Here is a 15,445-nt window from a genome sequence, read left to right as displayed (position 1 = left end):
TTAAAAATACAGATGAACACACCTTTCCAAACCCTTTACTATCAGATTGAAACATATGCAATTCATTCATTGAAATGCTTCACTTTTTGCGTCGTATTACAGGAAAATATTACAAAAATGAAGACGAGCGATAGCTAAATGCTAGATCCATGTTTTTTGGCCCATTAAAATGTTCTGTCAGGACAACTGGCAACATTACAGCATCAAAAAGAAGAATAATGAATGAAAGAAAGAAGAACGAATGTGAGCGTTAATTAATGCTAATGTGGAGAGCTAGCTAACTGGGCTCATTATTGACTGAATTATTGCTTAAACTTTGTTCCTCTCCAAATTGTGTTTCTTTTAAGTTTAAAATGGACTTCAATGAATTGCTTCCAGGAAATAAAATATGCAAGAATAAAGAGAAGCTTTAGCAAAGGCTAACATTAGCCAAAGCTAGCATTAGCACTTTACTGGCTTCTGAGGGAAAGTATTTTTGAAATTAAACAACAAACTTTTGAATAGTTTAAACTAGCGGTGTCACGAGACACTCTGTTTAAGACAAGACGATACATGGGTGTACAAAACAAGATTTTAACTTTACATTTCAAAAAATTTAATGAAAAAATATCCAAAAATATGACAATACATTGCAATCTACTAATTGTATGTACATTTAAACGTTGTGACAGGAGATGGTGTGACACCCCTACTTTTAACGTATTTATGTATGATTTAAAAAACAACTTTTGATGCATTTTTCAGGACACCAGTGCCCAGTGCATTGTGAGTAGCCCTCCATACTTCCTCCACCCTCAAATAATCGGAGCGGAAGACGACTACTTTGACTCGCAGCAGGAGCAGGTAGAACAAATGAGTGAATAATACAGCCAACAATATCGCTGTCGCTCTGTTAATATACGGTCCAGTTATGGAAATAGAACACAGTTAATAATGAAATATGTGTTTAGATTTCATGGAGGGGATTGTGAATGATGGGCAAAATTCCCCCAAAAGTGCAGTTCCCCTTCAAAGTGGTTTATGCGTCTTTCAGATTAACGGGCAGTGCAGCTGTTTCCAGAGCATCGACTTGCTGAAGTGTCGACCCGCTCACCTCGCCGTCTTCCTGCATCATGTGGTCTCCCAGTTTGACCCCGCCCCTCTGGTACTGGTGTTGTGATGGACACATGGGACGGCCCACTTGTTGTGATATTCATGATATAAAATGTCTTCTTAGCTGTGTTATCTCTACGCCGACATACACAAGCAAACAAGCTCCAAAGAAAATCGTCGCTTCTTCATGGAATTCCACTCCCTCTTCATGGATCGCACAGCTGTAGGTTTTCTGTCTTTTGGCACCCTGGCACCTTTTTGTTTTTTTCTTAGCCTATCTTCATGTGTGATTGTTTTCTAGAACCTTAAAGTCCCAGTTCCGGATGCAGTCGCAGCAGAACTTGGTAAGTGTTTTTTCAGAGGCTTTTTTTTGTGCTTTCATCTGCTTCTTTTTCCAGCATTCCACTCCTATTTTCCCTCAGAGTTCTGCACATTTTGTGTTAAAATGAATCCAGATGTAAATGTTTTGAGAGAGAGAATTAAAAAAAAAAATATGACTAAAATATGAAGAGGAAATGTGCGTTTCTTAAAAGAGGTTGAAATATCCCACTCACAGGTAGTCTGTGAATGCATCATTCTGACTGCTGATTGAATGAAGAAGGGAAGGGGGAGGGGTCAGTTTTCCTAAATATTCATGTTCATTCATTCATTTTCTACCGCTTTTTCCTCACGAGGATCGCGGGGGGTGCTGGAGCCTATTCCAGCTGTCTTCGGGCGTGAGGCGGGGTACACCCTGGACTGGTGGCCAGCCAATCACAGGGCACATATAACACAAACAACCATTCACACTCACATTCATACCTATGGACAATTTGGAGTGGCCAATTAACTTAGCATGTTTTTGGAATGTGGGAGGAAACCCACGCATGCACGGGGAGAACATGCAAACTCCACACAGAGATGGCCGAGGGTGGAATTGAACCCTGGTCTCCTAGCTGTGAGGTCTGCGCGCTAACCACTAGACCGCCGTGCCGCCCCTAAATATTCATGTATTACTCCAAAAATAATGAATGAAACTAATGAGGTGTTGTGTGCACAGAGAAGCGCAGGCTGGAGTTAATCCCAGAGGAGGTGTGCAAACAGTACACACAAACCCTGCAGGACTCGCTGCTAACAGACCTCCACAAGAACCTGGACGACTTCAGGTTGGCGACACTCGCACACAAGCACACAATGTGTTGTAGTATTAGCCTACATGTTTATAGGTGTGTTGTGTTGTGGGTCTTGCAGACAGAAGCGCAGCATGGGACTGACGCTGGCTGAGGACGAGCTCTCCAAAATAGACTCAGACAATGGAGGAAAGGACCCGCTGGCCTGGGACAGAGAATGCTCCTGTGCCGAACACATTCTCTCCAAGATTGAGGACATCTTGTAAGACACACACATGCTGCATGTCTTATTTATTTATTGAGTGTCGCCTCGACGCATAATTTGCTTTGGAGGCACTGAAACGCTACATTGCGCTTCTAGTATCACTTCCCACAATTTGGCACACCAATTGTCAGTGAGGGGTGATGGTTGGTCCCGCAGAGAAACCAGCTGAGAACCGAACTGATTAAGGCAGTTGAATATTCTCCTGTTCAGTGAATGTCATTGATTTGCCAACTGGAGATGTTGGTGCAGCGGTCCAGCCATTGACTGTCGTTGCAAAGAGAGACTTCCTGTTTTCGGAGAGTGCTGCTTATATCTGATTGCCTCTTGCAGGTTGACGTCGCAGCCCACCGAGGAGGAGAAGTGGTAGGACTTTGTCTGCGTTTATATGAGGCATGTTAGTGTAATGTATCTTCTCCTGAGTGTGTGTGTGTGTGTGTGTGTTGCAGCCAAACCATGCAGTATGTCATTCTCACCTACATGAAGCACCTCGGGGTTAAAGTGAAAGAGCCTCGTGGCTTGGAGCAGAAAAGAGCACGCATCAATTTCCTACCCAAGATTAAGGTCTGAGACATAAACTTCATTCTAGTGCTGTTTCTGGGCAGCTCCACACCGAAACAGTTGAGAAACAAATGGCCAGAAAGCGACAACGTGGTCTTTTGCACCAACAGAAGAGCATCAAGCCTGAGAAGGAAGGCGAGGAGAAAGTAAGGAAGCCTCGTTTTCCCAATATCCTTGTTCCTCCGCGCCGCCTCAGCAGAGTGGACTCCACCTCAGGTGAGAACATATTGTATCCTTCAGCGTTACACTGTTCCATAGAGTATTGTACTTTAAATATCAACTCCGGCCAGGAATGCTCTCACCTGGTTTAATGTTGGCAAAGTTAGTTGGAGGTAAAATTCCCAGATTGAGCAACATGTGGCGATAATGTGCATCACAAACTGGTTGCCAACAGCCAAGTAGCTCAAACAAGATGTCTTATCCTGTGCCAAAGCCCCTGTAGTGTAGCGGGAATCAGAAAATATTATATACCGTTTATACCGTATTATATTGATTTGTAATCATTTTATCTTATTACAAAATTCTACTGTAACAAAATTAGTATTCATTTATTTAAATAACCAGACAAATTAATTTGGTCAATCTTTTAGTTCATTTGTGTAGTTGGTATTTAGAATGCAGACAAATAATAACTATAATTTAGTCCAGGGGTGGGCAAACTTTTTGACTCGCGGGCCGCATTGATATGACAAAATTTACGGGGGGGCAGACTATATATTTTACATGTAACAGTCCACCTGGTATTATTGTATCTGTAAAATTGTCATGCAATCTGCTATTATTATTTATTATTTTATATTTATATTTAAATGTTTTAAAAATAATAAAATATTATAATAATTACAATAAAATTAAAATAATAATTATTATATTATTATTATGTAAAATATACAAATATAACAATAATATTATATATAATTAATATAATAATTAGCATTAATATAATAATTATAATAATCTAATAATCTAATAATAATAATAATAATTATTATTATTATTATTATGTGCTTGTGTCCCTTTTTTCAGGAGCACTTTGTAAACAACAGACCATGTCAAAAAACGAAATTGATAAAACCATCAAAAGGTTGGCTCAGGCCATGATGCCAGGTTGTATGTTGAGTTTATATGAAATACTTTGGAAAGATTGGGCGGGCCGTATTCAAACAATTGGCGGGCCGGATGTGGCCCCCGGGCCGTAGTTTGCCCACCCCTGATTTAGTCTAAAGGCATTTTTATATATAATCTGGATTTTTATTCGGGATGTACGATATTGGCTTTTTTGCCGAAAACCGCTACGCCAATATTGTCCAACTCCCAATTTCCAATACCGATATGTGTTACTTGACATATCTCTTGTGGCTTTCTAGAAACATTGCTTTTAGTTGACAAGTGTGTTCTATCGTCGTGTAGTCGGCAAGGCGGCGGAGGTGAACAAGCAGCGTTCGCCAAAGCTCCTCCCCCAGGCAGCCTTTGGCATCCCTGAGCCTCCAGACTCGTCCCCTTCAAATTCCGGACGCATCCGTGGCAGTCAGCTCAGCGAGGGATCCGACACCGGCAGCCACGTTTTGCCTTTGAACGCCTCTTCCACTCATAGCTCCCCCACCGCTTTGACCTCAGACACCAGCGGACAGGACTCAGACACCAGTATGAGTCCTCTGTTGTCACATTAGACACATGATGATGATGATGATGATGATGATGATGAGGAGGATGTCTTCCTAATTTTTCTGCTGTCTTCTCCTCAGATGTGTCTCCGTTCTCCATCCAGCCGCGACTGGGCGAGGTTCTGGCATCTGCCGACCACCAGGATGGTGTCTCCAGTCCGACAAGCACTCAGTTTGACTTCAGCCCTTCCAACCTGGAACACCTACAGGAGGAAGGAGACCAGGACACTTTCAGGTTTTCCTTTCTGGACCATAAACTTTTTCAAATGGCAGATTATTGCCAAAGAACGACTTAGTGCTGAATGAAATGAAACCGTACACAGTGAGTAGCTCCTTAATTAGCTATATTAGGTCATTTTGTAGAGCTGGACTCGCTCACTTTTAATCGTTTTGGCATTTGTTGACTTTATGAAGACACAGTATATCCACAGTATAGTTTTTTTAATAATTGGATGAATGGTCAATGAATTATTGCAAAATAGATCTAAACCCTGCCTTTGCAAAAACCTGCCAATGGCAGCCATGTTTGTTGACTGATATTGCAGGAACTTTACGAGTTTGTGACTCCCCTGAGGCTGTAGTCCAAATTTGGTGTTGATGGAGCGAAATTTGAAAACGACCTCAATGGACCTGAATAAGAATGAACGTTTGTACAGGCTCAGGTAAAATGATCTGACACATTTGTAGGTTAAATAAAAGGCAAATAAAGTCAAGAAACAAAAAAGTGTTTCGAAAAGTACATATAATGCCATTCTGTTTCATTATGTATTCAAAATGAAATCAGTTCCGGCGGTGCGAGGTTGGCCGCTTGATTTTGCTTTCAATGCAGATCCAGTAGCTCAGAAGTTGGTAACCCATAACTAGATGGTGTTTGGAGCTGCTACGGGATCATGGCTACCAAGATTGAAGTGCATACGAAACGCTCGTTGTGTTGCAGTTACAGATTGGTTTGTTTTGATAAACGCTTCCACAATGAAAGCGCGATGCTCACCAGTCCAACTCATGGCAGCAACTGAAAAAGAAACCAGAAACAAAAAAGAAACAAAGCAAAATGGCATTACATGTACTTTTCGAAAATAAAAACACCTTTTGTTTCTTTACTTTATTTGCCTTTTATTTAACCTACCAATGTGTCAGATCATTTCGCCTGACCGTGTACTTAGCGAGAAGTCCAATTTATACGACCTTTGGCCTTTTGTCAAGCACATGCCAATATGAAATTGTGAAAAAAATAACAATATTTTACTGGTTCAACTTTTAAGATGTACTGCAATGATCTTCAGGTGTTAAAATGAAAGTATTTCAGTGAGTGCTGTTGGCAGGTTATTTCTCCCACTAATACAGTATGTGCATCTAGGATGGAGGTGCAGTGTGCGGTGAGCGCGACTGACGTCCAGAGCGAGGATGACCAAGTGTGCGAGGCGGAGAGAGAGGAGGACCCTCCGAACTGGCAAAGCCTGGTCAGCCGAGACGTGCTGGCCGGCCTGACGCCGCAGGAGATCAAGAGACAAGAAGTCATCAACGGTGAGTCCATCATCAGCGCCGGCGCGTCGACTAAAAAAGGAGTGATCCAAACATCCTCACCTCTCTTCTCCTTACTCAGAGCTCTTCTACACCGAGCGAGCCCATCTTCGCATGCTCAAAGTGCTGGATGGCGTTTTCTACCAGAGGTTGAGCAGAGATGCTGTTCTGCCTGCAGAGGATATCAAGAACATCTTCACCAACCTGGAGGAGATCATTCAGCTGCATGGTGATGGAACATGACAATAAACTCAAACCCAACAAATACAAAAGAAAAGAAGATGCTGAGTGAACCTTTTCTATTAGTTTCCTTAACGGAGCAAATGACAGCGATCAGGAAGAGGAGTGAGACGTCTGTCATCGGTCAGATTGGCGACGATCTGTTGGCTTGGGTAAAAACATTTTGCATCCATTCAAAGCAGCATCTTTCAGTCATTGGCATCTATGTGTTCATGCTGTTCTATGGAACAAACGTGCCAAGGTGCTGAAAGCAAAGCAGAGTGGGAGAGAGGAGGAAAACATGCATGCACATGGATGTTCACGCTTGTTCAATATATTGATATTGAACAAGCGGGTCAATAAAAGCATGTGCGTATCTTTGCAGTTCAGTGGTGAGGAAGAGGAGAAGATAAAAAGAGCAGTGGCCACTTTCTGCAGCAACCAGCCGTCTGCACTGGAGCTCATCAAGACCAAGAAGAAGAAAGACCAGAGGTTTTCTTTGTTCATGCGGGTCAGAGCCACAGGATGCAACCGACGTCCACGTCAGGATAAGCAGGTGTTAGAACACGCTCACTGTGCCGCCTCGATTTTCCCTCAGGAGGCCGAGAGAAACCGCCTGTGTCGCCGGCTGCAGCTCAAGGACATCATCCCTGTGGAGATGCAGCGAGCCACCAAGTACCCGCTTCTGCTGGAGAAAATAGCCAAGTACACGGGTACAAAGCCCCGCTTCTTATTGGATGAGATGTAACAGCCATGTGTCCCAATACTATTGTTCACCGTTGTTCTGCAGAGGACGACAAGGAGGACGCCGAGAAGGTGAAAAAAGCTGGGGAATGCTGCAAGCAGATCCTCAACCATGTCAACCAAGTAGTCAAAGAGGCTGAGAACAAGCAGGTAGTCATGCTAGCATGGGTCCAACATTAGCTTTGTTTGGAGGTACACGTCTGAACCGTGTCCCCCTTTGCAGAGGCTGCTGGATTATCAGAGAAGGTTGGACATTTCTTCTCTCAAACCCAACGAGAACCCGCTCATCCTGGAGCTGAGGGTAGGCACAAAGTGTGGCAGCGCTGCCTAACCCAGTCTGTCAGAAGTAACGCTTTAACTGAGGTCATCATTAAAAGACGATGATTATTCCGTAGAATCTTGACCTCACCAAGAGGACGATGGTCCACGAAGGACCACTCTCCTGGAAAGTCAACAAAGACAAAAGAATCGGTACGGGAACACTTTTACCCTGTTAATTAAGACTAGACCAGACCTAATGGTGTGGCGGGTCCTCTGCAGACCTCTACACGCTCCTCCTGGAGGACATTCTGGTTCTGCTCCAGAAGCAGGACGAACGTCTGCTGCTGAAGTTCCACAGCAAGAACGTGGCCAGCGTGGCCGACACCAAACTCACCTTCAGCCCCGTCATCAAACTCAACACCGTGCTGGTCCGGCCCGTCGCCACCAGTAATTCTTGCCGTTCTTTTAGAGTTCCTGTGTGGAGATCATCAAGCTGGCTTTGACTTGTGTGTTTTTTTGTGTCCTCCAGACAAAAAGTCCTTCTTCGTGCTGTCCATGTCGGACAACGGGGCTCAGATCTACGAGCTGACGGCTCAGAGCGTGTCCGACCAGAGAACGTAAGGCGGCACATCACGTGACAATGCAACACAGCGCTATTTTTGGCAACACGCTTCATCCTGCATTTGTCCACCAGGTGGCAGTGTTTGATCACACAATGCGCCGATGCCATGAAGGCCAAATCGCACAGCAGCGACGCACCTCCAACTTCACCTGAGTGAGCTTACTAACGACGACGCTTTGTAAGTTCTTTACCAAAACATCCTTTTCTTCTTCAGGGGTGTGCAGGACGCCATTGAGATCATCAGCTGTGGGATGGAGAAGCCCAGCAAAGATGGGAACGAACCCTCAGGTAGCTGCAGATGTAGACTAAGAGGAAGCGTGTTTACATGAGCCACTTCGTCATCACACAAGCCTGTATCTGGCGTCTGGTATCTGTAGTGTATTTCTACTGTGTAGAACGTGTATGAGCTTGTGTCTATTGACTGTGGTTATCTATTTATAGTATGCATGGTAGTGATTATGATGAATACCTGGCAGGAGGAGCAATGGCATGAATTATATTAAGATATGCCTTTATTCATCCCTCAGTGGGGAAATTTGTAAATTTCGTGTATTACATAGGTGTATAGGTGTATATAAATAGGTGTATTACACCTGAAAGTTGTGCTTGGGTGTGGTGGACTTTGACTTTGTACATTATTTTGAGTGTTTCTGTTTCTGTTATCGTTATTAATGTTAATTGTAATATGCAGGTGGAGTTATGCCATGCGTTATGTGGATGGTTTCTGTTTATAGTTAGTGTGAAAAGTGTAGGTTATCAATCATTGATAACTCCTAGAACAGGGGTCGGCAACCTTTATTATCAAAAGAGCCATTTTACCCACACGCTTACTAAAGGAAAACAGATAGGAGCCGCAAAACATCATTTAAAAACAATATCTTATAAACTTTTGAAAGTTTGAATCAGTTTTAACGCCAAATTTTTACACCAAATTGTTGCTTCTCGTCACATGTGAGCTCTTTGAGCTCATCCAATCACGAGTCAGAACTCATTCACTTCAATTCATTCAGGGTCTCACAGAAAGTCAGATTAAAAAAAAAAACTCATTAAAAAATGCATATTTTTTCCCATTAGGGTATTTTAAAAAAATACTTGAGCGTTGTGAAGGGAGCCACAACAAAGTGGCTGAAGAGCCACATGCGGCTCTGGAGCCAGGGGTTGCTGACCCCTGTCCTAGAAGGAGCAATCTCATTAATTATATTATTATTTTTGAAAACTGGACCATGACCTCTGACTATGTGGATTATTTCAAGCCTTTCTGTGTATTTTTATGATACACCGAATACGTGGTGTAACGATAAATCTCCTAGTAACATGTTGCATCTTCTCAGAGTCTTCAGACATCCAAGCTCCTGCCACAACTCTCCGGAGTCCTTTCGATGGCATGAAATCCGAGGATGAGGAGGAAGTGGAAGTGGAGGCAGAGGAGCGGTCTGTTGTGGAAAGACAGGAGGAAGAGGAAGAAGACGTGGAAGTGGATGAGGAGGAACTAGAGGCCTTCCTGGATGGTCACCTGGGCGACAGGTTATCCTTCCTGCAGGAGGGCTGTCGTCAAGGCATTGCCGTAGAGAGCGGAGAGAGTGAGACGTTTGCACCTCCACCCTCCAAAGCTGAAGAAGCTCTGCGGACATGTACGGTAGAAAAATACATGCTGATTCATTTTTTGGTTTTGAGGATCTAACATGAGGGTTTCTATCTTAGTGGTGATGCTCAAGCAGCTTCTTTTCAACCACATGACGGCCAGTGAGGCCAAAGAGGTCACAGAGGAGAATAGTGAAGGTCCTGGTTGTCAAGTGACCTCCTCGCCTGAGACACCCAAAGGACCTTCAGCTGGGCTTGAAGAGGGCGGAGCTTGTGAAAGCTCACAAAAAGAAGACACTCAGACTGAGCACAATGGTGAGAGGGTTTATTGTCGTACCTGAACCGCTGCTGGAGCTCGATTGGAAGTATGAGAATTGGATCGAATGGAGGCGTTCTGTGGTCTTCCTTCAGGTGGCTTTGTGGTTCTGGATCCAGGCGGAGCCTCTGAGGACGACGACGGTGGCGGAGATACGGGGATCGACATGAGCAAGTTGCTGTCCTCCTCCTCGCAGATGGACGGCGGCGGACCCAAGCTGAGCCGCCAGCTCATGACGCACCTGCGCCTCCTGCAGGCCGACCTGCAGTACCTCAAGGTGCTAAAGGACACCTGGCACGGTTTCGCAACCGCACATTCACTCCCATGCATCTGCAACACTGCTTGTCATGAGTCACTCTGTCACCCGGACATGCAAATGGTGCCTTCATGGACACAAAACATCAACACGGTTCTTTATTGGACTTGATACTAATAGTCAAATCAAAGCTCAGATTTAGATGTGCTGTGCTTCCAGGAAGTGGAGATGAAGTTCAAGCAGCTGCAAAGGACACTGACTGACACGCCAACAGATTCGGATAATGGTGGTTTTTTATTTTGATTGTTTACATTTTCATCATGATGGCTAACATTTAGGCTTGTTTTCCAGATGGCGTTCAGTGACGACAGGCTTCCCGTCATCATCATAAGGACTTGAAGGCATCACAGAACAAACACTGGAGATGGTGGCGTATTCTCCCAATCACACTGGACACAGGGCGGAGGTCACACGGATGACCCCTTGGGACTCGAACAGAACATGGATGGACAACTTCTTCGTCTCGTGGTTGTTATGAGTCTCTAAAAGCGCTACACTCTCTGCTCCTCTTGCTTCGGGTACACCACAACGACTCGCCACACTCACAGGCCGCAAGACTGCACACATCTCATTAAGGAATTAAATATCATTTAAAAAAAAAATATATATATATATATACATATAAATATATATCTAAACACAGAGGATTGTTCAAACTCTTAATTGTAAATTAACATGATGTACAATTCTGACTGTATATCAAAGGTTTATAACTTTTTTTTAATCCACAAAGCACATTTAATAATGTTTTAACAACCAAAAAAGAAGCCAACATATCCCTGCAGTATTAACCTTAGTTCTAGTTGGACTGCAATGATTTTAACCCTGTTAATTAACGCTTACTGATATTGTGGGAAATATCTGTTTAGAGTTTCATGGCGTCATGCTATTTATTTCTTTTAAAGGCTCCGCCCACCGCTGTCAGATCTGCAATGTACATGTACGTCTCCTGTCAAATAAAAACATGAGAAAATCTCTTTGTAGCGAGTGTGTTGCATGCTGATATGTACGTTTTTGCTATCTACCTACAGGATTCATTCATTCATTTTCTACCGCCCATCCTCACGAGGGTCGCGGGGGGTTCTGGAGCACATCCCAGCAATCCCCGGGCGAGAGGCGGGGCACACCCCGGACTGGTGGCCAGCCAATCACAGGGCACACACAGACAAACAACCATCCACACCCACTGTCGGGTTTAAACCCCAACACTTGTAAAAAAAAAAAAAACACTGCCTGTACAAAGGAAGACACAGAGAGGTGCGTTTCTTTTTACTTGCAAGGAGAGTGATGGAGACTGCACAATTACAATCCTCCTACCAACTCTGAAACAGTCCCCATTCTCCTGCCTTTTTATTTAGTTAGGGATGCCCTAGTTCAGGGGTGGGCAAACTACGGCCCGGGGGCCACATCCGGCCCGCCAAGTGTTTGAATACGGCCCGCCCAATCTTTCAAAAGTATTTAATTTAAACTCAACATACAACCTGGCATCATGGCCTGAGCCAACCTTTTGATGGTTGTATCAATTTCGTTGTTTGACATGGTCTGTTTACAAAGTGATCCTGAAAAAAGAGACACAAGCACATAATAAAAATTAAAATAATAATTATATTATTATTATAACTATTATGATTATTATATTTATTATATTAATGCTAATTATTATATTAATTATATATAATAATATTGTTATATTTGCATATTTTACATAATAATATAATAATTATTATTTAAATTTTATTTTAATTATAATATTTTATTATTTTTAAAATATTTAAATATAAATATAAAATAATAAATAATAGCAGATTGCATGACAATTTTACAGATACAATAATACCAGGTGGACTGTTACGTGTAAAATATATATTCTGCCCCCCCCCCCCCCCCCCGGAAATTTTGTTATATCAATGCGGCCCGCAAGTCAAAAAGTTTGCCCACCCCTGCCCTAGTTACACAAGATTTCAACTACTAAGGGGAGGGGGGTTTAACTAAAGTTGAAACCGGTTCTTTCGTACAACATGTTATCCATATGGTGTGGGTATCTCCTCCTCGGCATGTGATCTTCTGGAGACACACACACACACACACACATTCTTTGAGGTCACATCTACTTCTGACCCGTGCAGCTATGACCCCTGAGGATGTGATAAAACTATCCGCTGAGGAATGTTCTGTCACGTTCTGTTTTCCCTAATCATGATGTACACACTGAAGTGCAGGCGTCACAGCATTAATCTTACTATCTTGCTATGTGAGTGATATGAAACACATGTACAGCGTTAATCTTACTTTGTTATGTGAGTGATACGAAATGTTTGTAGGTCATAAGAAAAATAGGTCATAAGAATATAGTAAAAATAGAATAACTTTATGTACAATTCTTCCAACACCCACATTCACACTCATGGACAATTTGGAGTGGCCAATTAACCGAGCATGTTTTTGGAATGTGGGAGGAAACCGGAGTACCCGGAAAAAGCCTACCTACAGGGTACATTCTATGAAATCAATTGCTGACTGTCCTCATATCAACTCATTCTCATGATGGAACACTACCTATGGAACATGGGGAAAGAACAATGGGAGTCACTGATATTACACTGATGAAGTTTTTTTCATTTTAACTGAAAAGGGTCAGCATCTTAGAAAAATAAAGTTGTATTATTTTACGATTTAATTATGAAAAAATCAGCAAGTACAGGAGCAAACAAGAGTGTGAGTGCAAAATCAAGCTAATGCAAATCAAAAAGTTACAATATATATGCTATTGTTGTTGATCAAGCCACAGGTTTATTGCACGGTTTATTGCGCAGTTAATGGACAGGATTTTTGGAACAGTTTTTGTTATGCCTCCTTCACACGCTTGAGGTGTATCATCCGGTCCCTAATGGAGCTCCTTAGTGCAATGATGGGTTTGAGGGAATTTGAGGGAGCCTTTGTCCATCATGAAGGACAGCTTGGCCGTCATCATCCTCTTGTCCTCCACCTACTCCACCTGTTCCAGAGGACATTCCAGGACAGAGCTGGCCTTCTTTATCACTTTGTCCAGCCTTTCCCTGTCAGCTGCTGTGATGCTGCTCCCCCAGCAGACCACGCCATAGAAGATGGAAGTGCCCCCCCCCCCCCCCCCCCCCCCCCCCCCCCCCCGATGAACACCCGGGTTCTTATAAGATGTCACTGATGAATGTCCATTCCTTGGTCTTGTTGGCATTTTATTTTATTTCTGCATAATTTTAAGTCAGAATTTGACAAAGTCATAACATAAGACTGTAATTAGAACCATGTTTTAATTTCACTACAATAGTCTTCTATTTTCTCCGGTTTCCTCCCACATTCCAAAAACATGCTCGGTTAATTGGCCACTCCAAATTGTCCATAGGTATGAATGTGAGTGTGAATGGTTGTTTGTCTATATGTGTCCTGCGATTGGCTGGCGTAATTTCATGAAATTACAGCTGTATTGCTCAAAGAAGTTGTAATATTGTGTAAATAATTTATTTTATGGGAGCAATTTTTTAAATTCTGAAAAATCTATATATGTAAAATAGAAATATTGTGTAAAAAAAAGTAAAATACAATATATTTTTAAAACTTTTTTCTTAGGTTACAGTAGGACAAGTGGTTGTATACTTTTGTACAAAGTATACATATACAAATATATACAAATATATACAAGTGACATTCATTCATTTTCTACCGCTTGTCCTCACGAGGGTCGTGGAGGGTGCTGGAGCCTATCCCAGCTGTCTTCATACACCCTGGACTGGTCGCCAGCCAATCACAAGACACAAGATTTATTAATTACATGATAATGTGGGACAATGCAATTGCAGTTTCTCCCAGTGCCTGCAGATGGCAGTGTGACCAACAGTCAGTCTTTGTCCACTGCTGAATTGTCCAGTCTACTATCTTTGCTCTTGTCTAAATGTTGTCCATCCATGCTGACCTCCTTGTGCTTTTCCCGCCACTGCTTGTACCTAACACGACTTTTCTTATAGCCGAATCTGGCGATGTCCACCATGAACACCCACGCCAGTCCATACATGACCACACCACCGAGCTTCATGACCTCCGTTGTTCTGGGCGAGGTCAGCTCGTGGTAAAACATGGCCGTGCCCACACCCACGCGAACAGTGGCGAACAAAAAGATAAAAAGCAGGTCCACGGCGTCACCCAGCAGGCTGTCGTAGCGGTCCAGGCGACGCAGGAACCAGCGCGTCTGCAGCAGGGGGTTGGTGACCTCGCTGCCAAAGATCACGGCACAGGTCTCGCAGGCCGACACGCCCATCAGCAGCGCCAGAAGGATGCCCGTGATGCTGGCAGCGTGGTGGGCCAGCATGACGGAGCCCTCTGTGCCGAAGCACACGCACCAGCCAATGTCGAAGAGGAAGTAGCCGAGGCAGACGGACAGGGCCCATGTCTGGAGCGGTGTGTTTGCCGTACCTGGGAATTGGAACGACCACTGCTTGCATGCTGGGTATTAACTTTATCGCCATTCTGTCGCTGATGCTAACCTGCGTGTGTGAGGGGCCAGGGTCCGTCTATGAAGATGACGTACGCCGTCAGCAGGACGATGACCACGCCGTGGGACAGCGTGACCATGCGGCAGTTCCACTCGGGCCCCCGCTGAGGAGAGACCCGGCAGAACGCCATGTAGAGACCCAGCCAGCCAATCAAACTGCACAGCACCTGCAGCGCTGGCATGGCCGCTTCTCCTTATTTGGTCACTGGATGAACAATTCCAACATACTCTTCAGGAAAGTCATGATTGAAATATTGACATACGTCCAAATGTGTAACATGGGAATGCTGAGAGACTAGCATTTGACTTTTAGTAAGACGGCTTACCTTAACTCCTCCCCTTAGTTTGCATCCGTACCAAGGTTACCCCGCATCACCGTGTACACAAAAATAAGCATGCATTGCCCCTCAAAGTACCTGAAACCCATCCTATTTATTTAAAGTGCTGTAAATAGAAGCTACTCTACTCGACACATATGTCTATGCCTTCCTTCCTTCCTTCCTTCCTTCCCTCGGCACCTTCAAACGTGATCCTCTTAAAGGATTACTGTCTCCACTGGTCTGCTTGATGCAAGGCCGTACGCCTCCTGCAGCCGCATCCCTCACCTGAAACACACCCCTCCTGCCGGCGCCATAATCTGGTTATATTCTCCAAA

General features: G+C 43.7%; 2 protein-coding genes across 4 annotated transcripts in view; one reads left to right on the top strand and one right to left on the bottom strand.

The window, feature by feature from the left end:
• The window catches only part of arhgef12b (Rho guanine nucleotide exchange factor (GEF) 12b), a 37,788-nt gene extending 26,545 nt beyond the window's left edge, over positions 1–11,243 (top strand). For 2 of the 3 annotated variants that reach the window (XM_058086410.1, XM_058086409.1), the window contains 28 exons: positions 745–843; positions 1,034–1,144; positions 1,217–1,315; positions 1,394–1,436; positions 2,132–2,237; positions 2,323–2,463; positions 2,797–2,829; positions 2,913–3,027; positions 3,135–3,240; positions 4,435–4,668; positions 4,770–4,923; positions 6,046–6,212; positions 6,292–6,438; positions 6,516–6,601; positions 6,814–6,939; positions 7,027–7,141; positions 7,219–7,322; positions 7,396–7,473; positions 7,568–7,643; positions 7,713–7,880; positions 7,963–8,050; positions 8,128–8,208; positions 8,270–8,343; positions 9,387–9,686; positions 9,757–9,951; positions 10,048–10,229; positions 10,428–10,494; positions 10,560–11,243. In XM_058086410.1, coding sequence (XP_057942393.1) covers positions 745–843; positions 1,034–1,144; positions 1,217–1,315; positions 1,394–1,436; positions 2,132–2,237; positions 2,323–2,463; positions 2,797–2,829; positions 2,913–3,027; positions 3,135–3,240; positions 4,435–4,668; positions 4,770–4,923; positions 6,046–6,212; positions 6,292–6,438; positions 6,516–6,601; positions 6,814–6,939; positions 7,027–7,141; positions 7,219–7,322; positions 7,396–7,473; positions 7,568–7,643; positions 7,713–7,880; positions 7,963–8,050; positions 8,128–8,208; positions 8,270–8,343; positions 9,387–9,686; positions 9,757–9,951; positions 10,048–10,229; positions 10,428–10,494; positions 10,560–10,573 — 3,309 coding nt within the window. In that variant the 3' untranslated portion in view covers positions 10,574–11,243. The remainder of the gene's footprint in view (positions 1–744; positions 844–1,033; positions 1,145–1,216; positions 1,316–1,393; positions 1,437–2,131; positions 2,238–2,322; positions 2,464–2,796; positions 2,830–2,912; positions 3,028–3,134; positions 3,241–4,434; positions 4,669–4,769; positions 4,924–6,045; positions 6,213–6,291; positions 6,439–6,515; positions 6,602–6,813; positions 6,940–7,026; positions 7,142–7,218; positions 7,323–7,395; positions 7,474–7,567; positions 7,644–7,712; positions 7,881–7,962; positions 8,051–8,127; positions 8,209–8,269; positions 8,344–9,386; positions 9,687–9,756; positions 9,952–10,047; positions 10,230–10,427; positions 10,495–10,559) is intronic. The other variant, XM_058086411.1, reaches the window with a different exon arrangement.
• Positions 11,244–13,467: 2,224 nt separating this feature from the next.
• Positions 13,468–15,310, bottom strand: tlcd5b (TLC domain containing 5b). The gene is made up of 3 exons (XM_058087409.1): positions 15,117–15,310; positions 14,783–14,995; positions 13,468–14,711 (listed from the first exon to the last, which is right to left on the bottom strand). The coding sequence occupies exons 2-3, from the start codon at positions 14,970–14,972 to the stop codon at positions 14,140–14,142; spliced, it is 762 nt and encodes a 253-aa protein (XP_057943392.1). The 5' UTR covers positions 14,973–14,995; positions 15,117–15,310; the 3' UTR covers positions 13,468–14,139.
• Between the last annotated feature and the right edge of the window lie 135 nt (positions 15,311–15,445).

The sequence above is a fragment of the Doryrhamphus excisus genome, chromosome 11 (genome assembly GCF_030265055.1).
Source record: "Doryrhamphus excisus isolate RoL2022-K1 chromosome 11, RoL_Dexc_1.0, whole genome shotgun sequence".
Classification (NCBI taxonomy): Eukaryota; Metazoa; Chordata; class Actinopteri; order Syngnathiformes; family Syngnathidae; genus Doryrhamphus; species Doryrhamphus excisus.
This window is presented reverse-complemented; position numbering and strand designations above follow the sequence as displayed.